The sequence below is a fragment of the Thermobia domestica genome, chromosome 18, assembly GCF_964235325.1.
Source record: "Thermobia domestica chromosome 18, izTheDome1.hap1.1, whole genome shotgun sequence".
Lineage (NCBI taxonomy): Eukaryota > Metazoa > Arthropoda > Insecta > Zygentoma > Lepismatidae > Thermobia > Thermobia domestica.
Genome location: NC_137471.1, coordinates 146,259,445 through 146,274,232, shown reverse-complemented (window position 1 = coordinate 146,274,232; position 14,788 = coordinate 146,259,445). Strand labels below are relative to the sequence as shown.

Below are 14,788 nucleotides of genomic sequence, written 5' to 3'. Positions count from 1 at the left end.
GCGCAAGAGAGGATGCACTTGCGTTCTTTTGTTACTGCGGCAATGAAACTACGGGTTCATTAAGCCGTAAGAAAGAACACACTTTCATTAAAAAAAATACACACACAAATTCGGGTCTTAAAATGAAATCATCAAATCGGGTTTCCATCCCCCCCCAAACCCGGATTGGTATGAGTCCCATAATTGCTAACTAAAATTTTAGTCACCTTGAAGTTACTCTCATCTTCCAGGAAGCGAACCGCCCCCTCCAAACGATCCTTCTGGATCCGCTGGTGTCTGTTACATTAGGACTTTTTGAACACGATGCACTGTTAAAAATACTTACTCAAAAATGAGTAAAATTGACTCAAATTTGAGAACATTGTGTTCTCAGAATAGCTCCGAATACATTGTTCTCAAAAGTGAGAATGTGTGGGTGTTCAAAATATAAGAACAATATGTACTCAAATTTGAGTAAATTTTACTCACTTTTGAGTAAAAATTCTCTTAAAAGCGAGATAAAATATTCTTAAATAAAATGAGAAACTGCTATTTCTCAAAAATAACGAGAACATATTTTCTCAAAAATGAGAAAGTTAACCGTAAAATGAGATGAATGTAATCAACATTGAGAAACTCTTTGTTCTAAAACTAGTAATGCTCTCCTCACAATTGAGAACATGTATACTCAAAAGTGAGTAGAAAAGTATTCGAAATGCTCAGATAGCCGCAAAACTGAGAAACACACGTTCTCAAAAATTGAGAATATTTCCTGTCAAATTTAAGAAAAACTCTTCTCATAAATGAGAAGGGTTTTTTTTTAAATGAGTAAAAAAGTACTCAAAAATGATATTTTATTAGTATTCAAAAATGAGAAAAAATACTTATTCTGCTGCCTTGCTGACACAGGGAAGGTTTCCTGGAACTAGAAAGGAAGATTACTCTCACACTGCACTGGACAATTTATAGTAAGTACGCCTTCTACACATTAATATTGAAGTTAAAGCATTTTCCTCTTAAAAGTTGGAAAATAAAAAATCAGTTTTTGAAAAAATACGAGTACTTCAAAAATTACTTCTATTTCCCAGCTTTGAAGATGAAACTGTCTAACATCAATATTAATGTGTAGAAGGCGTACTTACTATAAATGTTTTAGTGCAGTGTGAAATTCATCTACCTTTGAAATTTTCCCTGTGCCTGCAAGGCAGCAGAATAAATACTCCCATTCCTACTTTTGAATACTAATATAATCTAATTGTTAAAGTACTTTTTTACTCAATTTTGAATCTGCAAGGTTACATTTTTATGCTGAGACCTGTTGTTTCCATAAATAGCATAGATGAGAATTTAAATTTATTCAACACACAAGCTCCTTGTGACTTATTATGTTGGTTTGCGTAGTTTTAAACAAGTAAACCTGATATGGTGGACACATTTTATGTGCACTGGTTTTCTCGATGTATTCTCGTTTCCTCCTACTTTCTTCATTGCATCACTTCATTATCATTGCCTTCTCCTTTAGCCTTGAAACATAATCATGCGACGTTACACACACACACACACACACACACACACACACACACACACACACACACAAACACACACACACACATTCACACACACACACACATTCACACACACACACACACACACACACACACATACACACACACACCCAAACTTAAATGTATATATATTAGGTTTATTTTGATTAAAGGAAAATATGTTTGTACATTGTATTTTTGATTTGTCAAATAATAAACTAAGTCTATACATAAGCACAATTTTTATAACAACTTAGATAAGACAATGAGGATACATGAACCTTCTGAATATGCCTACAAAGTACTATGACAGATGTATGCATTCGTTGGAAAATAGTCTGTGACGACTGCCAATGGAGAATATAAACAACAGCTATGTTCGAGATCCTACCAGAAGTTTTTCATTTGCCATAAATGTGTCTATGCCTTCATCTCCCTGGAAACAAAGAGATTGTGTAATTAGTGACAATAGAAATAAAAATAAAATGAAATACTTATAAATCTTATTCGTGTATGGCGATATCTCGAATAATATTAGTGTTGCTACGTTCTAATTTGAATTAGTATCAATTGAAATACGATAATATAGACTCTGGTAGACAGTAAAGAGAATTACGCAATATTTCTTCAATTAATACTGAAACCAGAAGTTGTAGTAGATCTACCATTTAGTGTTTTAGCAGAGTGATTAGAGTGGAAATGGAATATATTCTGGGGACGCTTAATCGATTAAAAAATATACAATGTGAGATTACTGTCTATGCTCTATAGTGATCAACGTTAACCGGAAATGGTTTATTTCTATCACTACAAGTAGGTGGATCACATCCATTAACGAACTCCTCCGAGAAAATTATCTAGCTGTTGATTGCAGAAAACAATTTTAAAATTATCTTTTGTTGAAGAGTTATTGAGCGGTGTAACGGACGTACTTAGCCAGAGGTGTTTACCCTTGCGAGGATGGCCCTCTCGAGGGCATCCTCACCCTCAAATTCTCTCAACCATAATGACGCGAGGACAATGACAAGCTCGGACAGCGAGGGCGAAGGCCAACTGTCACTGTCAGGGCTAGAGCGAGGATAAATTCCCAACACGAAGGCGAGAGCGATGGTCAACTCTCTTCGAAGGTGAGGGCGACGGCCAATTCACTGTGACAATGAAGGTGAGTGAGGTTGGAGTAAAATGAACACCTATGGTACTAACATTACAATATTATATATATCCCACTTGCGTGATCCTAATAAACATCAAATGAAAGACTTAAGACCTGACTCGTCTATGGCGATCTTTATAATAATAGTAGGGTTGTCACGTTCTGGAAGGATTAATATCAATTGAAATAAGATTATAATAAATAAGGAAATTGAAAGGTAACCAAGAACATTTTGATCTGTTTCATCTATGCAAGACAAGGAAACAATAAACCTGGAAATCAGTCATTTCTGCTTATGTGTGACGAAAAAAAAACATAAGTGGCGTCTTTTAGCGGAGCTTCCTGAATCAATACTTGTTCTGCCACACTTAATACATTTACTCAAAGTCGAACCGTTTTAAGAAAGGCTATGTGTCACCAACATAAGTAAAATCCTCTTATCAGTTTCCTTCACTGTTTCCCTTCCAGGAAAAAAAAGAAAGAAAGAAACAATGAATCACACCACAAATTCTAATTTATATAAAATTTCAGCGTTATTCGATTTCTACTTTTTTAGCAATTGTTAAACGAATTACTAGAATGCTTTGAGAACAGTAGCGTAACTAAGAATGCATGCCCCCTCCACCCGCGAAAATGCCAAAAGGCTCTTCCTGTTTCTACGTTCATGGCACACGTACAATTTATACAGTAGTAGAGTTATTTTTCCAACTAGTCAGACATTACTTGCTAATATACAAATTGCACATTATTATTATTATTATTATTATTATTATTATTATTATTATTATTATTATTAAGCAATTACATGGGACTAAAAGTTTCTTAAAAGAAATAATTTCTAGGAATTAGGAATTAGATTTCTGGGCTGTCGACATCTAAGGCCACGTTAGCCCATCCCGTATGAAGGATGACGTCCCTCAGCGAGCCCACTGTACGATGAAAGGGAAGGAAGAAAGGATTGGTAAAGGAAGAAAGCAGCCTGGGACCATTATATTAGGTACCTCCATCCCGGCATTTGAATGGTATGAATGAACGAAACCCAAGAAAGGCTTCACTCAAGATGGCAGGTCTGAAAAAGCTGTTACACTTTTTCGGCCGAGTGTCCCCACCAGGAGTCGAACCTGGGACCGCTCACCTCAAAGGCAAGAGCAGAATTAATTTCTTCCTAACGTTCACATTACAACTAACATATGAAAACTCGTCAAAACTTGTGGAACTTGCTCACATATTTCTAAACCGGCGTATTTTTTTTCGGAGAGTAATTCGAAGCTACTTTCTCAATATCAACGTGGTGCCATTCTTCGCTTTCAGTGCTCAGGATTGGCAAAGGGCTCAACCAATGCCGTAACTTTTGCGGAGGAATGAGGAAACTGCCCCCCCCCCCCCAATTAAGCTTCCAGTTGTTTGATAGGATTCATTTGAATTAAAACTTTGTTGCTTTGTATGATGTGATATGAACAGGAACTTATAAATAAAGCTTGGAATGGGTTTACCACATAACAGGAAAAAAAAATGAAACGAAAATGTGTTCCGAGCCTCATTCAGTAAAATGTGTCCTATTAGAGCCCCAGACAAAATATATATTTAGTAAGGCTTTCAACATATTGTCTCATTTAGTTAACTTGTGAAGCACCGTACTATTTTCAAAAGCATTGCAAATAATTTAAGATGTTTCTGCTGCCCCACTATCTGAACGAAATATATTCCTTTAAGATGTAGCATATATGTAATCTGGATCTTACTTTAGTAAACCATCAACTGGCGCCCCAAGAAGTATCGAACACGTTTAGTAAGGATTTCACTTCAAATGCCATCATTATTCTAGGGGGCCTCAACTTGACATATTTTAGGAGGTCTAATTAATGTTTGGTCTTCCAAGAAAAAGCCCAAGTTACGGGGCTGAGCTCAACTTCATCTTCGACCTTGTTCTACGAATATAAAGTTTGATGGCTTTTAGTGTACTGAATGATCGCTCAGGATTGGCTTCGTCAGAAGCACAGTGAGATACAGTTGCAAAGAAGTACACAAATCCAGAACACTACTAACATAGGAAGTTATCTACGACTAAATAATTGGCTAATTAATTCCAAGTTAAAATTTCACTAAATTGTTTCTTCACTACTCATCGGAAACGTGTTAGTTGTTGCAACAAAAGGCGATACATTTTCCGAGTAGAATTCACTAAATCTATTATAGCTGGTTCCGTGATTTCTTTTTCCTCTAAGTAGAGTACTCTTGCAGTAATATGAAACCTGCAAAGTGCTTTTGAATGGAGTTGAATTTCAGTTTAGCGTCTCTTTCAGCAGCGAGGCTATGTGATTAACGTGGAATCCGAACCACATGAGCTCCCGCCAGGAATCGAACCCGGGTCTCCCGCGCCAAGAGCGCGTACGCTAACCGCTTAGCCACGGGGGAACTCTGCAAAGTGCTTTTAACATCCAAACATTATAAAGTTATACTCCGAAACTTAAATACCGGGAGCCTGTTAGTTACGCCACTGCTTGAGAATACAGATTCTTTATTCATAGAAAGGAAACTTAATGACTACATATCAGGGTTGGCTGGTTAAAACCAATGTTTAAAGCAGCTGTTTTTTTTTTTTTTTTTCAAAAAAACCAACTGCTTTAAACCAAATAACGAAAATGTTCGTAAAAGTGTAAGTGTTTGTAAAATCTTGATGAACACACATTTGTGGGTTATCACGTTTCACTCCCGTATATTATTCGTATTATATTCAGACCTAAATTCCCCATTCATTACTCAAAAAGATTATACTACAAAAGCAACTTTTCTTATGTAAGTTTATAAATGTTTGTTTTGTGATTTTCTTGTAATTATTATTGTTATGTACTGCAATCCAAGAAACATTCTAAATATTGTTTTGTTTACTATTGATAAAATACATCGAAATGCCATACTTTGTGTGTGTGTGGGGGGGGGGGTAAGCAGGGTCATACAGACCCCACGAGAGGCATTTAGTGAAATAATTCGTATATTTGTGATATGCAAATTAAGTCGTTGTATTTCTTTAATTTGGACCAATAAAAGTCGTTGTTAACTAACTTGAATTAAATTAGTTCGTCTGTACTCCGTAGTACTTTGAAATTGTCCATATGTAATTCAGTATAATGGTTTCACTTGTGCACTGTTTATCTTTTTGTCCTTCTGAAATGACTCTTGAGAGCTATATTAAGAAGCATGTAAAGATCAGTACAACGTATTTTTATCAGGATTCCTTCGTGAGTGAGTCGGCAGACGTATCACCATTTGTGGCCAATTAGTCCTGGTTCCGAGTTCAAATGGAGGACAATTTTCTCGGATGTAACTCGAGAAGCAGTTCTTATTCCGCTTTAAGCTTATGTGACCCCTTCCAGCATAACCCGGCTGTTGCATAATAACATCAAGGCGAAACAAACTTATTTCTGCCCATATATGATATGAATATATAAAGCAAATTATTTAAACCAAATAAACCTGGCTTAAACCAAAAAACCCGTTTTTATTGTTTTTTCAATAAAAGCCATGGTTTTTGCCAACACTGCTACATATACAGATGACGTTAGAACCATCCATTAATATGCAAATCAAATTATTTATAAAAGCATCCTTCTATTAAGATATTTCCAAAACGTATAACCTGGAAAGTAAATGTATTAACTCTGTAATTATGAAACTATGACTACTATTGAACGATAATGGACATATTCCTAATCAGGAAGGTATACAAAAATTATGTGTCCAATGAAACGCCTAACACGACTTACCTGTAGCTCTGCAATGACATATTCGTGGCTCCTATAAGGTGCCGGCCTTCTCCTTACTATTTTAGCTCCTTTCTTACGTATGATTACACCTTGTAATAGTAGAAATGGAAGCAAATGTAGTGCGGAATTGATTGCTATAGAGAGAAAATATGACTAAGTAAGTATATAATAATGTTTGGAATTAGTATATATTGCTATTGTCTGCCAAAATATTTTTTGAAGTACAATGTAAATCACACTAAATTATTCAAAAACTACTTCCATGAGTTGAAATAAGGTTTTACTTAAAGTGTACTGCTATCTAAAGCCCTAGACAATTGTTATATTCCTTAGCACAATGATGGGGAAACATTTTGGGCCGCAGGCTAAAGAAAAACGAAAAAAATATAGGTGGGCCAATATAATTAAAAAAAAACAGTGATTGTATCACTTGTAAAACCAAGCTCTATTAATACTCGAAAGATCATGAAGGGGAATGTGATAAATGGTATTGTGAATGCATTTTTAAACATTTCTCATAATTTGGCTGGAAGTATAATCCACTGATTCTCAGAAGTGAAGTTATATTCGTCAGGTAATGAATCACATCGTGGGCTGGGTGGAAACGTTTAAGGAGCTACATCTAATCCGCGGGCCATGCTTTGCCCATCACTATCTTAAGACGTGAAGATAATAAGCTAAAGATGTGCAATTTTTAAGTTCATGTACGTTTATTTAAAAGGTATTACGTGTGTCAAAATACTGACTTATTTTTACTTCTCAAAGTAAAGCATATAAAAGCTACTATTTGCTGCGATTGAATTATAACAATAAAACAATGTTTGTGAATAGACACTATAAAAAGATAATGTAAAGAAAGAAAAAAAAACGAATGGGTGCTTTGCCAGAAGTAGGGTTGTGTTGATGACAAATAGACTCTTGTGTACATATTTATACATGCAACCTGAAATATGATAAATATACACGAAAACTTGATCTTACTCACCAAGAACTTTCTCTAGCGAAACCTTAAAGAAAATTATCACTGCCAAACAGATGACATTGAAAACAGACTCTGTCGCGCCGAACAATTTTTTTAATTCAGCATCCATCTGAAATATAAAGATTTAATTGTTATACAAATATATTCTATTAAATAATATATTTTACCTTTTTCTAGTCCTGAAGTTCCAAAGTAGTTCATTGTCATAATGTTTTACTGCAATGTTAGAAATGCGCATACATGGATAATGTGAAGTAGCAATTAGACTCTTGTTCAGGCAAAGTAAACTATGATAAAACCAGGCAGATCGCGCTGTTACTGGTTGTACGTACAACTAATAAGTCAGATATTCCCGAAATTAGTATGATAAATATTTATCTAATAACATTTAGTTTTATATTAATTTGGTATCTGATAAAACACTGAAATAGGACTAAACTTTCGAGCTAAACGTGTAAACCTGTTCTTCAAAACCTCGAAATATTTTCAGTTTACTTCGTGTTCTTTAGTATTGTGTATTAGATTAGTGGCATTTCGGTAGCGCTTGCTACCTTCTCAGTTGCACGAATAACTCACACGGAAAATATTACACCTCTCACGATGTCATCGTAGAGTTTTGCATGTATGCTTTGCTTGTAAAATTATCAACTCTAATGAGGAAGGTAGTTGGGGCTACTAAAATTGTTTGGATTAGAATACAGACTACTATAAAAGACAGAATAAAAGATAAATGCCAGAAGTATTTCGTTACTATGAAAAACCCTGCCAAATCATATCGTTGCAAACATTCAAATGAAACAAATGAAATCAAAGTTTCAGTATAATGCCTTACATTTATACTCTTTATGCTACAGAGGTTGAAGTCTTGAAGGCCGAAGTCCCGAAACAATGAGGTCGTGTGTTTTGTAAAGCTGTATATGAGAATGGTTATTTCTTATTTTGAAGGGAAAGAAAATCAGAAGTTTATTGGTTTCTTCCGAAGCCTACTTTTGTTTAATTGAAGTAATAACTAAATATGATACTGATTGATAAACTTGGATTTGGGGACTAGTTCTTTTCCATCCAGGGGCGTGTACAAGGAAATTGCGGGGGGGAGGAGTAGAATAGTACATAGTAGTCATAAGTATTGAATCTTGTCAAGGCAGATTTTTATTGTAGATTCCATTACAGGGAAAACGAAGGTAGTAGTTGAATATAAAAAAAAAGCTTGAAAAAAGCTGTATCCCTTAAACAACGTGGTTTTCTTTCATGTGTACGCAGGGGGAATGAGAGATGAATTTGTCACTTGAGAAATAAAGGAAATGGGGGAATGGAGAAGTGGGAGGAAACGGGAGAACTCCGAGAAAACCCACGCACACGGTGTTTGTCTACTACAAAGTTCACTTGGCGGAAGTTGGGATTGAACGAAGAACACTATGCACCAGCTCGGCCCTTGGTAAGACTGATTCAAAAGCACTGTACTGTCAGATTCATATCCTGACTGAAATGTACCAGTATAAAGTCCCAGCATTGTACGGACAAGACATTAACCAGGTTGAACTGCACGAAGCCAAAGAATCTAACCAGACGGTAAAGGGAGACAGGGAGAGATGAGACGTGTGAATAATAATACAAAAATAGGTACAATGAAGGAATTGACATAAAACTCGAAAAAACTAACCTTCTGTGCAACTCGCATACCTTAATTTTTCAGGCTCCCACACTTCCCGATGAGTAACGAAACCAACACCCGTGTTAAACAATAAGTAATTCAGCTGATACAGTCACCATAGTGTTCGTAGTTGGAGGAAAGTTCCCTAGTCTAGGGAAATTTCATAGGTAAATTTAGGAAAAAGGAAAAAAGGGAATTTTTCGATAAAACGTAAAAAATTCAGGGGAATTCTCTAGTTGACTGATTAAAGAACATCACTACTTAAATTCTTCTTGGTTATTCAGAAGTAAACCAATACAATTGCAATAGTTTGTGTGTGCTGCAAGTAGCATAATTTGCACCCATTGTTAGCTAGTGGGGTTCACGGTGGCTCAGTGGGGAGCGCTTACCTCAGGTGCATGGTTTCCTTGGTACGATTTTCACCCGAGCAAGCTTGTGTGTTCGTGGATTTTGTCGAGGTACTCCCGTTTCCTCCCACTTTCTCATTCTTCCATCATCATTCACTTGCTTTAATCATCGTCTCCCTTAACCTAAAGGCATAATCATGGGATGTTAAACTGAAAGATTTCACTATATTTCATTTTTTTGGCTGTGTGTATACTTTTGCAAAAAAAAAAAAAAAAAAAAAACGTAAACGTAAAAATAGAAGGTAAAAGTAAATGAATAAAACAAATGTGGTTGGTAGCAGAAGCGTCATTTCAGATTCTGCTTGTGGGATGGCAAGACTCCTTGATATAAGAAAATTTTGCGTTTTTCACTGACTACTATTCTACTCAAAAAATCTATATAAATCTCAATCTCAGGGGGTGCAATTACCCCTCCCTGCCCCCTAAATGACGCCACTGGTAGTAGTTTCCTTAATATAGCTAAATTAAAATTATTACATAACTTCTGTCATAAATATTGGACACTCAACAAACAACGGAAAATTTGATAAAGTGAAAAGTTTGCGTCAGTCGAAGGAAATATTCTTAAAGAAACCTACGAACAGTGCCACCAGGTTCGTCCTGCACTGACTCGGTTACGTAGCATTCATGCTTTTATTGCCACCTAGCACAAGTTTGTTCGTGTTTATGCCATACGTCCACACTGTATTTACATCGAGCCCTTCTGAAGTTAATCTGTATGTAGTACTGGAGCTTGTTATTTAGTGCTGCTAAAAAAAAAAAAACTTTAACTTATTCTGAGAATGTAAGAAATGTGTCAAAACTTGATAGAACAGTCTGCTCGAGTAACGCCTGTGTTTTTTTTTTTTTACATTGTAGCTTTTATGCAACAGATACGGAATCCGTACTTATATGGCAATCGTAAAGGAATTGCAATTTTTCAACTAACACTTCTGGTGGTCGCTTGAAATTTTATCTGTGCAGGTGAGCAGGCCGGTAGCCAGCCCAAAAATGTAGGGGGGGGTAATCCAACCATATTATAGTTCATTTGCAAGCCTACCGTGAACATTTTAGGCAGGCAGTAAAAATTTAAGAGCCCGACCCCCTAGACCCCCCGCGTGGATACGGGCCTGCAAGTGAGAGCAAGGTTCTAGATTACTGGTCCCCCTTCCCATTGAGCAATAATAAAGACCGAAAACAACGTGCCCTGCGGGGCTCTAAACCGCCTTCACTCGGTATAGCTCGCTCGGCAATACTGTGTAGATTAAATGTATAAACTTTAGTAGAGAAAGAAACCAACCCAGCTACTAACCTACATAGGGGACCAGTAATCTAGAACCTTCCCGCATGGAAGTTTTTTTCATGTCAATCGCAAAAATTTTTTTGGGGGACAATAAGAAGGAAATTATTAAAAGAATTGTATTTTAACATCAGTTATTTAGAGTGCAGCGCCAAAAGTAAACCTGCACGCCCCAATTCACAAAAAAAAGAAAAAAAGAGAAGTAAACCATTTACTGAATATATTGGAAAGTTGCATATCATTAACACAACAACTTTGTCTAAGATATAGAATGCCCAGAAGCATAGAGTGAGGCTTCCTGGCATTCTATCTGGGAACCGGTACCTAGAAGCATTAGTCATGATTTTCGAAGAAAAATAATGGATTGTCGTGATTAACCGTCAATCGATTACAATGATCGCACACAAGCAATGTTGCATTCACGCTTAAAACTAAATTCATGTTGCTAGCAGTACTTACCTGCGAACTCCTCTATCTTCTTGTCTTATAACATATTGTTAATAAATAAACAACACTGTTTTGAATGTTCTCCATATTGCCTTCTAACCTTCTCTTTATCCATCCGCTAAGTAGTTCCTCCATCAGCCAGAATGAGAACATATAGTTTGGTAAATTTTTGTAAATTTTTAACACACTCTTGGCACGTGTGAGGATTTCTACTGTGTGGATTAACATGTGTGTAGCCAAACTTGAACGTCGATTAAATGCCTTACCACACTGTTGGCATTTGTAAACTTTTTCTCCTGTGTGGATTAACATGTGTGTAGCCAATTTTGAACGTGAATGAACTGCCTTACCACACTGTTGGCATTTGTAAACTTTTTATCCTGTGTGCATTAACATGTGTGTAACCAAATTTGAACGCCGATTAAATGCCTTAACACACTCTTGGCACATGTGAGGTTTTTCTCCTGTGTGGATTAACATGTGTTTAGCAAAATGTGAACGTTGAGTAAATGCCTTACCACACTCTTGGCAAATGTGAGGTTTTTCTCCTGTGTTAGTTAACATTAGTGATGGGTAAATTCCCGGGAAGATTCCCAAAATGGGAATTTATCCGGGAATTTATGTTCAATCAGAAAGAAAATTGCATTCTATTACTATATTATGATTTCAAAGTTGAATTAATTTTTATATCACAGCATATTATTACTGTTGTCCACAGAGGATTCTTTAAAATCTATATTCTGAACGGTACCATGTTACTTTATTAACACTTTATTATATTTTGAAACTACGAATAAATGTATGTTTATTTATAATATGTTCTATCAATTAAATATTGTGAAAAAAATTATATGGTAACAGTTTAAATTTAAATGTAAGTGGATTTGCTCAACTTGACTCTATTGCTGATATTATAAACACACTAAATTTATAAATGCTAGAAGATACATGTCTCACCATTTTATCAACATTTGCGCATACATATTTATATTCACAAAATTTGCAAGATACTTACTTATTTTAATATTTTAGCACGTAACATTGCCATACACGACCTTTCATTCTACCTATTTCTCGAAATTCTATACGTTAATTCACGTGTAAAAGAAATCCGAGATCCTTTTCAGAAATTGTAGTCAGAGTGAGGAGACAGACCGACGTCTATTACTAATGGTGGATCAGGGTTTATTAATAGTACTTCATCTCTATTTCTACATAATTCTAAATTACTATACAAAATGGTTCCTTTTCATCATTTGTAAATTAGTACTTTGCTAGTTTTGCCTGTTCTTTAGCATTGGGGGCCAGATTTGCACCTACTTTTTTTGCGATATTCTATTCCGATGCGTTTGTTTTATGGTTTCATACGTTCAATTACGTTACCAACATTAAATTCAGACAGCGTTGCAGAACGAGCGTTAGCGAATGAAGGTGGGTTAGAGCCCCGCATGGCACGTTGTTTTCGTTACCAACAATTCATTTTTTTTCTCACATAAATCACTCCCACTATACCTTTCCGTTTTGTATAAAATCCCTACTGCCCTAAAAACATGTGTTCGATACTTTCTTGACTACTTGAACATCACTATCAACTCATTTCTTTCGTAAATCATCCTAATTTTTGCTAGTTTTGGCCCCCCAATTCTAAACAATTACCTTACATTTTAGTACAAATGAAAATGGAACAAATATATATTATTAGTTATATAAAGTACAGTCAAAGAATTTTAAACTTTTTAAACTTCAAATTCTTTAAAACCTAGAATTAAATCATAATATATTAAAATAAAGTAATTATTCATATGGTTCTTATAATTTGGAAGATAAAATAAAGAAATGGAAATAAATTCCTTCCCGGGAATTTATAGGCCAGGGAAAAAACACGGGAATATTCCCATTTTTAAATTCCTTCCCACCGGGAATATTCCCACTGCCCATCACTAGTTAGCATGTGTGTAGCCAAGGTCGAACGATGATTAAATGACTCACCACACTCTTTGCACGTGTGAGGTTTTTCTCCTGTGTGGATTAACATGTGTTTAGCAAAATGTGAACGTTGAGTAAATGCCCTACCACACTCTTGGCAAATGTGAGGTATTTCTCCTGTGTGAATTAACATGTGTGTAGCGAAAGTTGAACGTTGATTAAATGCCTTGCCACACTCTTGGCACGTGTTTAGCTCTGCTCCTGTATGAATCACCATGTGCGCTGCCAAACTTGAACATACTCTAAATTCCTTTCCACATACTCCACATATGTGAGATTTTTCACCTGAATGCACAAACTCACCACTTGACATATTTGATCTTTGACTAAAGCGTTTATCACTATTTTGGTACGTATGACGCTTTTTACTTTCCTGAGCAAAGACACATGTGTATTTGTGTACCAATCTTAAATTTTGAGAGGGGTATATTTCTTATTGCTAAATTAATAATTGTTCTTAGAATTGGGTGGTATCTCATTCTTTGGGTAAATCATTGTCAAATATGAGTATGGTCACGTGATCTGTTATTGACATATGATGAGATTAGGAGTCCAGGACATTGGTAAATTTAAACTTTGTAGGATAATTTGAGAATTGTCAAAATGAAATTACGTCATTGGTTTTGATTATTCCCGCCTATGCGCTAAATATAAACGTAAGCAATACGATGTACCATGTGATTGAATTGTGTACAGGGATTCGTTTCCTTTTTAAAATTCGTGGAAGTTATCAAATAACACGTTTCTAGACAACAGTTGGTTCTACTAAGGTAAACAATTGACCTAATTGAGACCTAACTACAACATGTAATTACATTATTAATTCTAAGACTTAGGTATATCGAGAGAGGTACGTAGGACCATTCTTTAACCCTTTCGGGATACGGGGTTTTTGGGGTATTTTTTAGGCTTTCAGTTAAGCATCTACTGCATTGTCACTATTTATCCTAGGATCATGGTTCATACCTTATTCTCTTCAGAATGAAGCTGCATGCCCATATCATATACCAGAAATCAAAAATTGATGTCAAAAGGAAAATTTCGGAGGATTTTTTTCACACTTTAGGCCCCTTTGGAGCGGCACTGTGTGAACGTAGAGATCTAAAAAATCTAATAAATAGTTCTTTGTAGACTGAATGTGTGTGCTAAATTTCAGGTTTTTATCTTGAATACTAAGGGCAAGATAAATTTTTATCAAGAATCCCACAATGCCCCAAATTACCGCAAATGACCATGATCTCAGGTTAAAAATTTCCTGAGACATCTCTAATTACCCTAGGGTGATGTTTTGTTCACCATTCTCTTCAGAATGGAACTGCCTTTCAGACGGTATGACTCACGTGTCTCCGTCATGTATCTAAGGCGGAAAAATCCCGAAGAAAGGGATTTTTGGTCTAAATATCCATTTTTCCAATTTTTGTCCCTCTGGACTCCACATGTTTTAACGCAGTGATCTGAAAAAAATCTGATAAATACTACTAGGTGGGTTAAATGTTTATGCACAATTTCAATCTTCTAGGTGCAAAAGTAAGCCCGCCAAAAAAATATAACGACAATATCTCATATTCCCGTATACAGAAGTATATTTTGAAAAAA

At 35.7% G+C, this 14,788-nt stretch overlaps 1 protein-coding gene across 1 annotated transcript; it reads right to left on the bottom strand.

The window, feature by feature from the left end:
- Positions 1–1,699: 1,699 nt before the first annotated feature.
- LOC145674915 (uncharacterized) lies at positions 1,700–13,009 on the bottom strand. The gene is made up of 4 exons (XM_081745173.1): positions 11,219–13,009; positions 7,426–7,531; positions 6,441–6,574; positions 1,700–1,959 (listed from the first exon to the last, which is right to left on the bottom strand). The coding sequence occupies exons 2-4, from the start codon at positions 7,529–7,531 to the stop codon at positions 1,897–1,899; spliced, it is 303 nt and encodes a 100-aa protein (XP_081601299.1). The 5' UTR covers positions 11,219–13,009; the 3' UTR covers positions 1,700–1,896.
- Between the last annotated feature and the right edge of the window lie 1,779 nt (positions 13,010–14,788).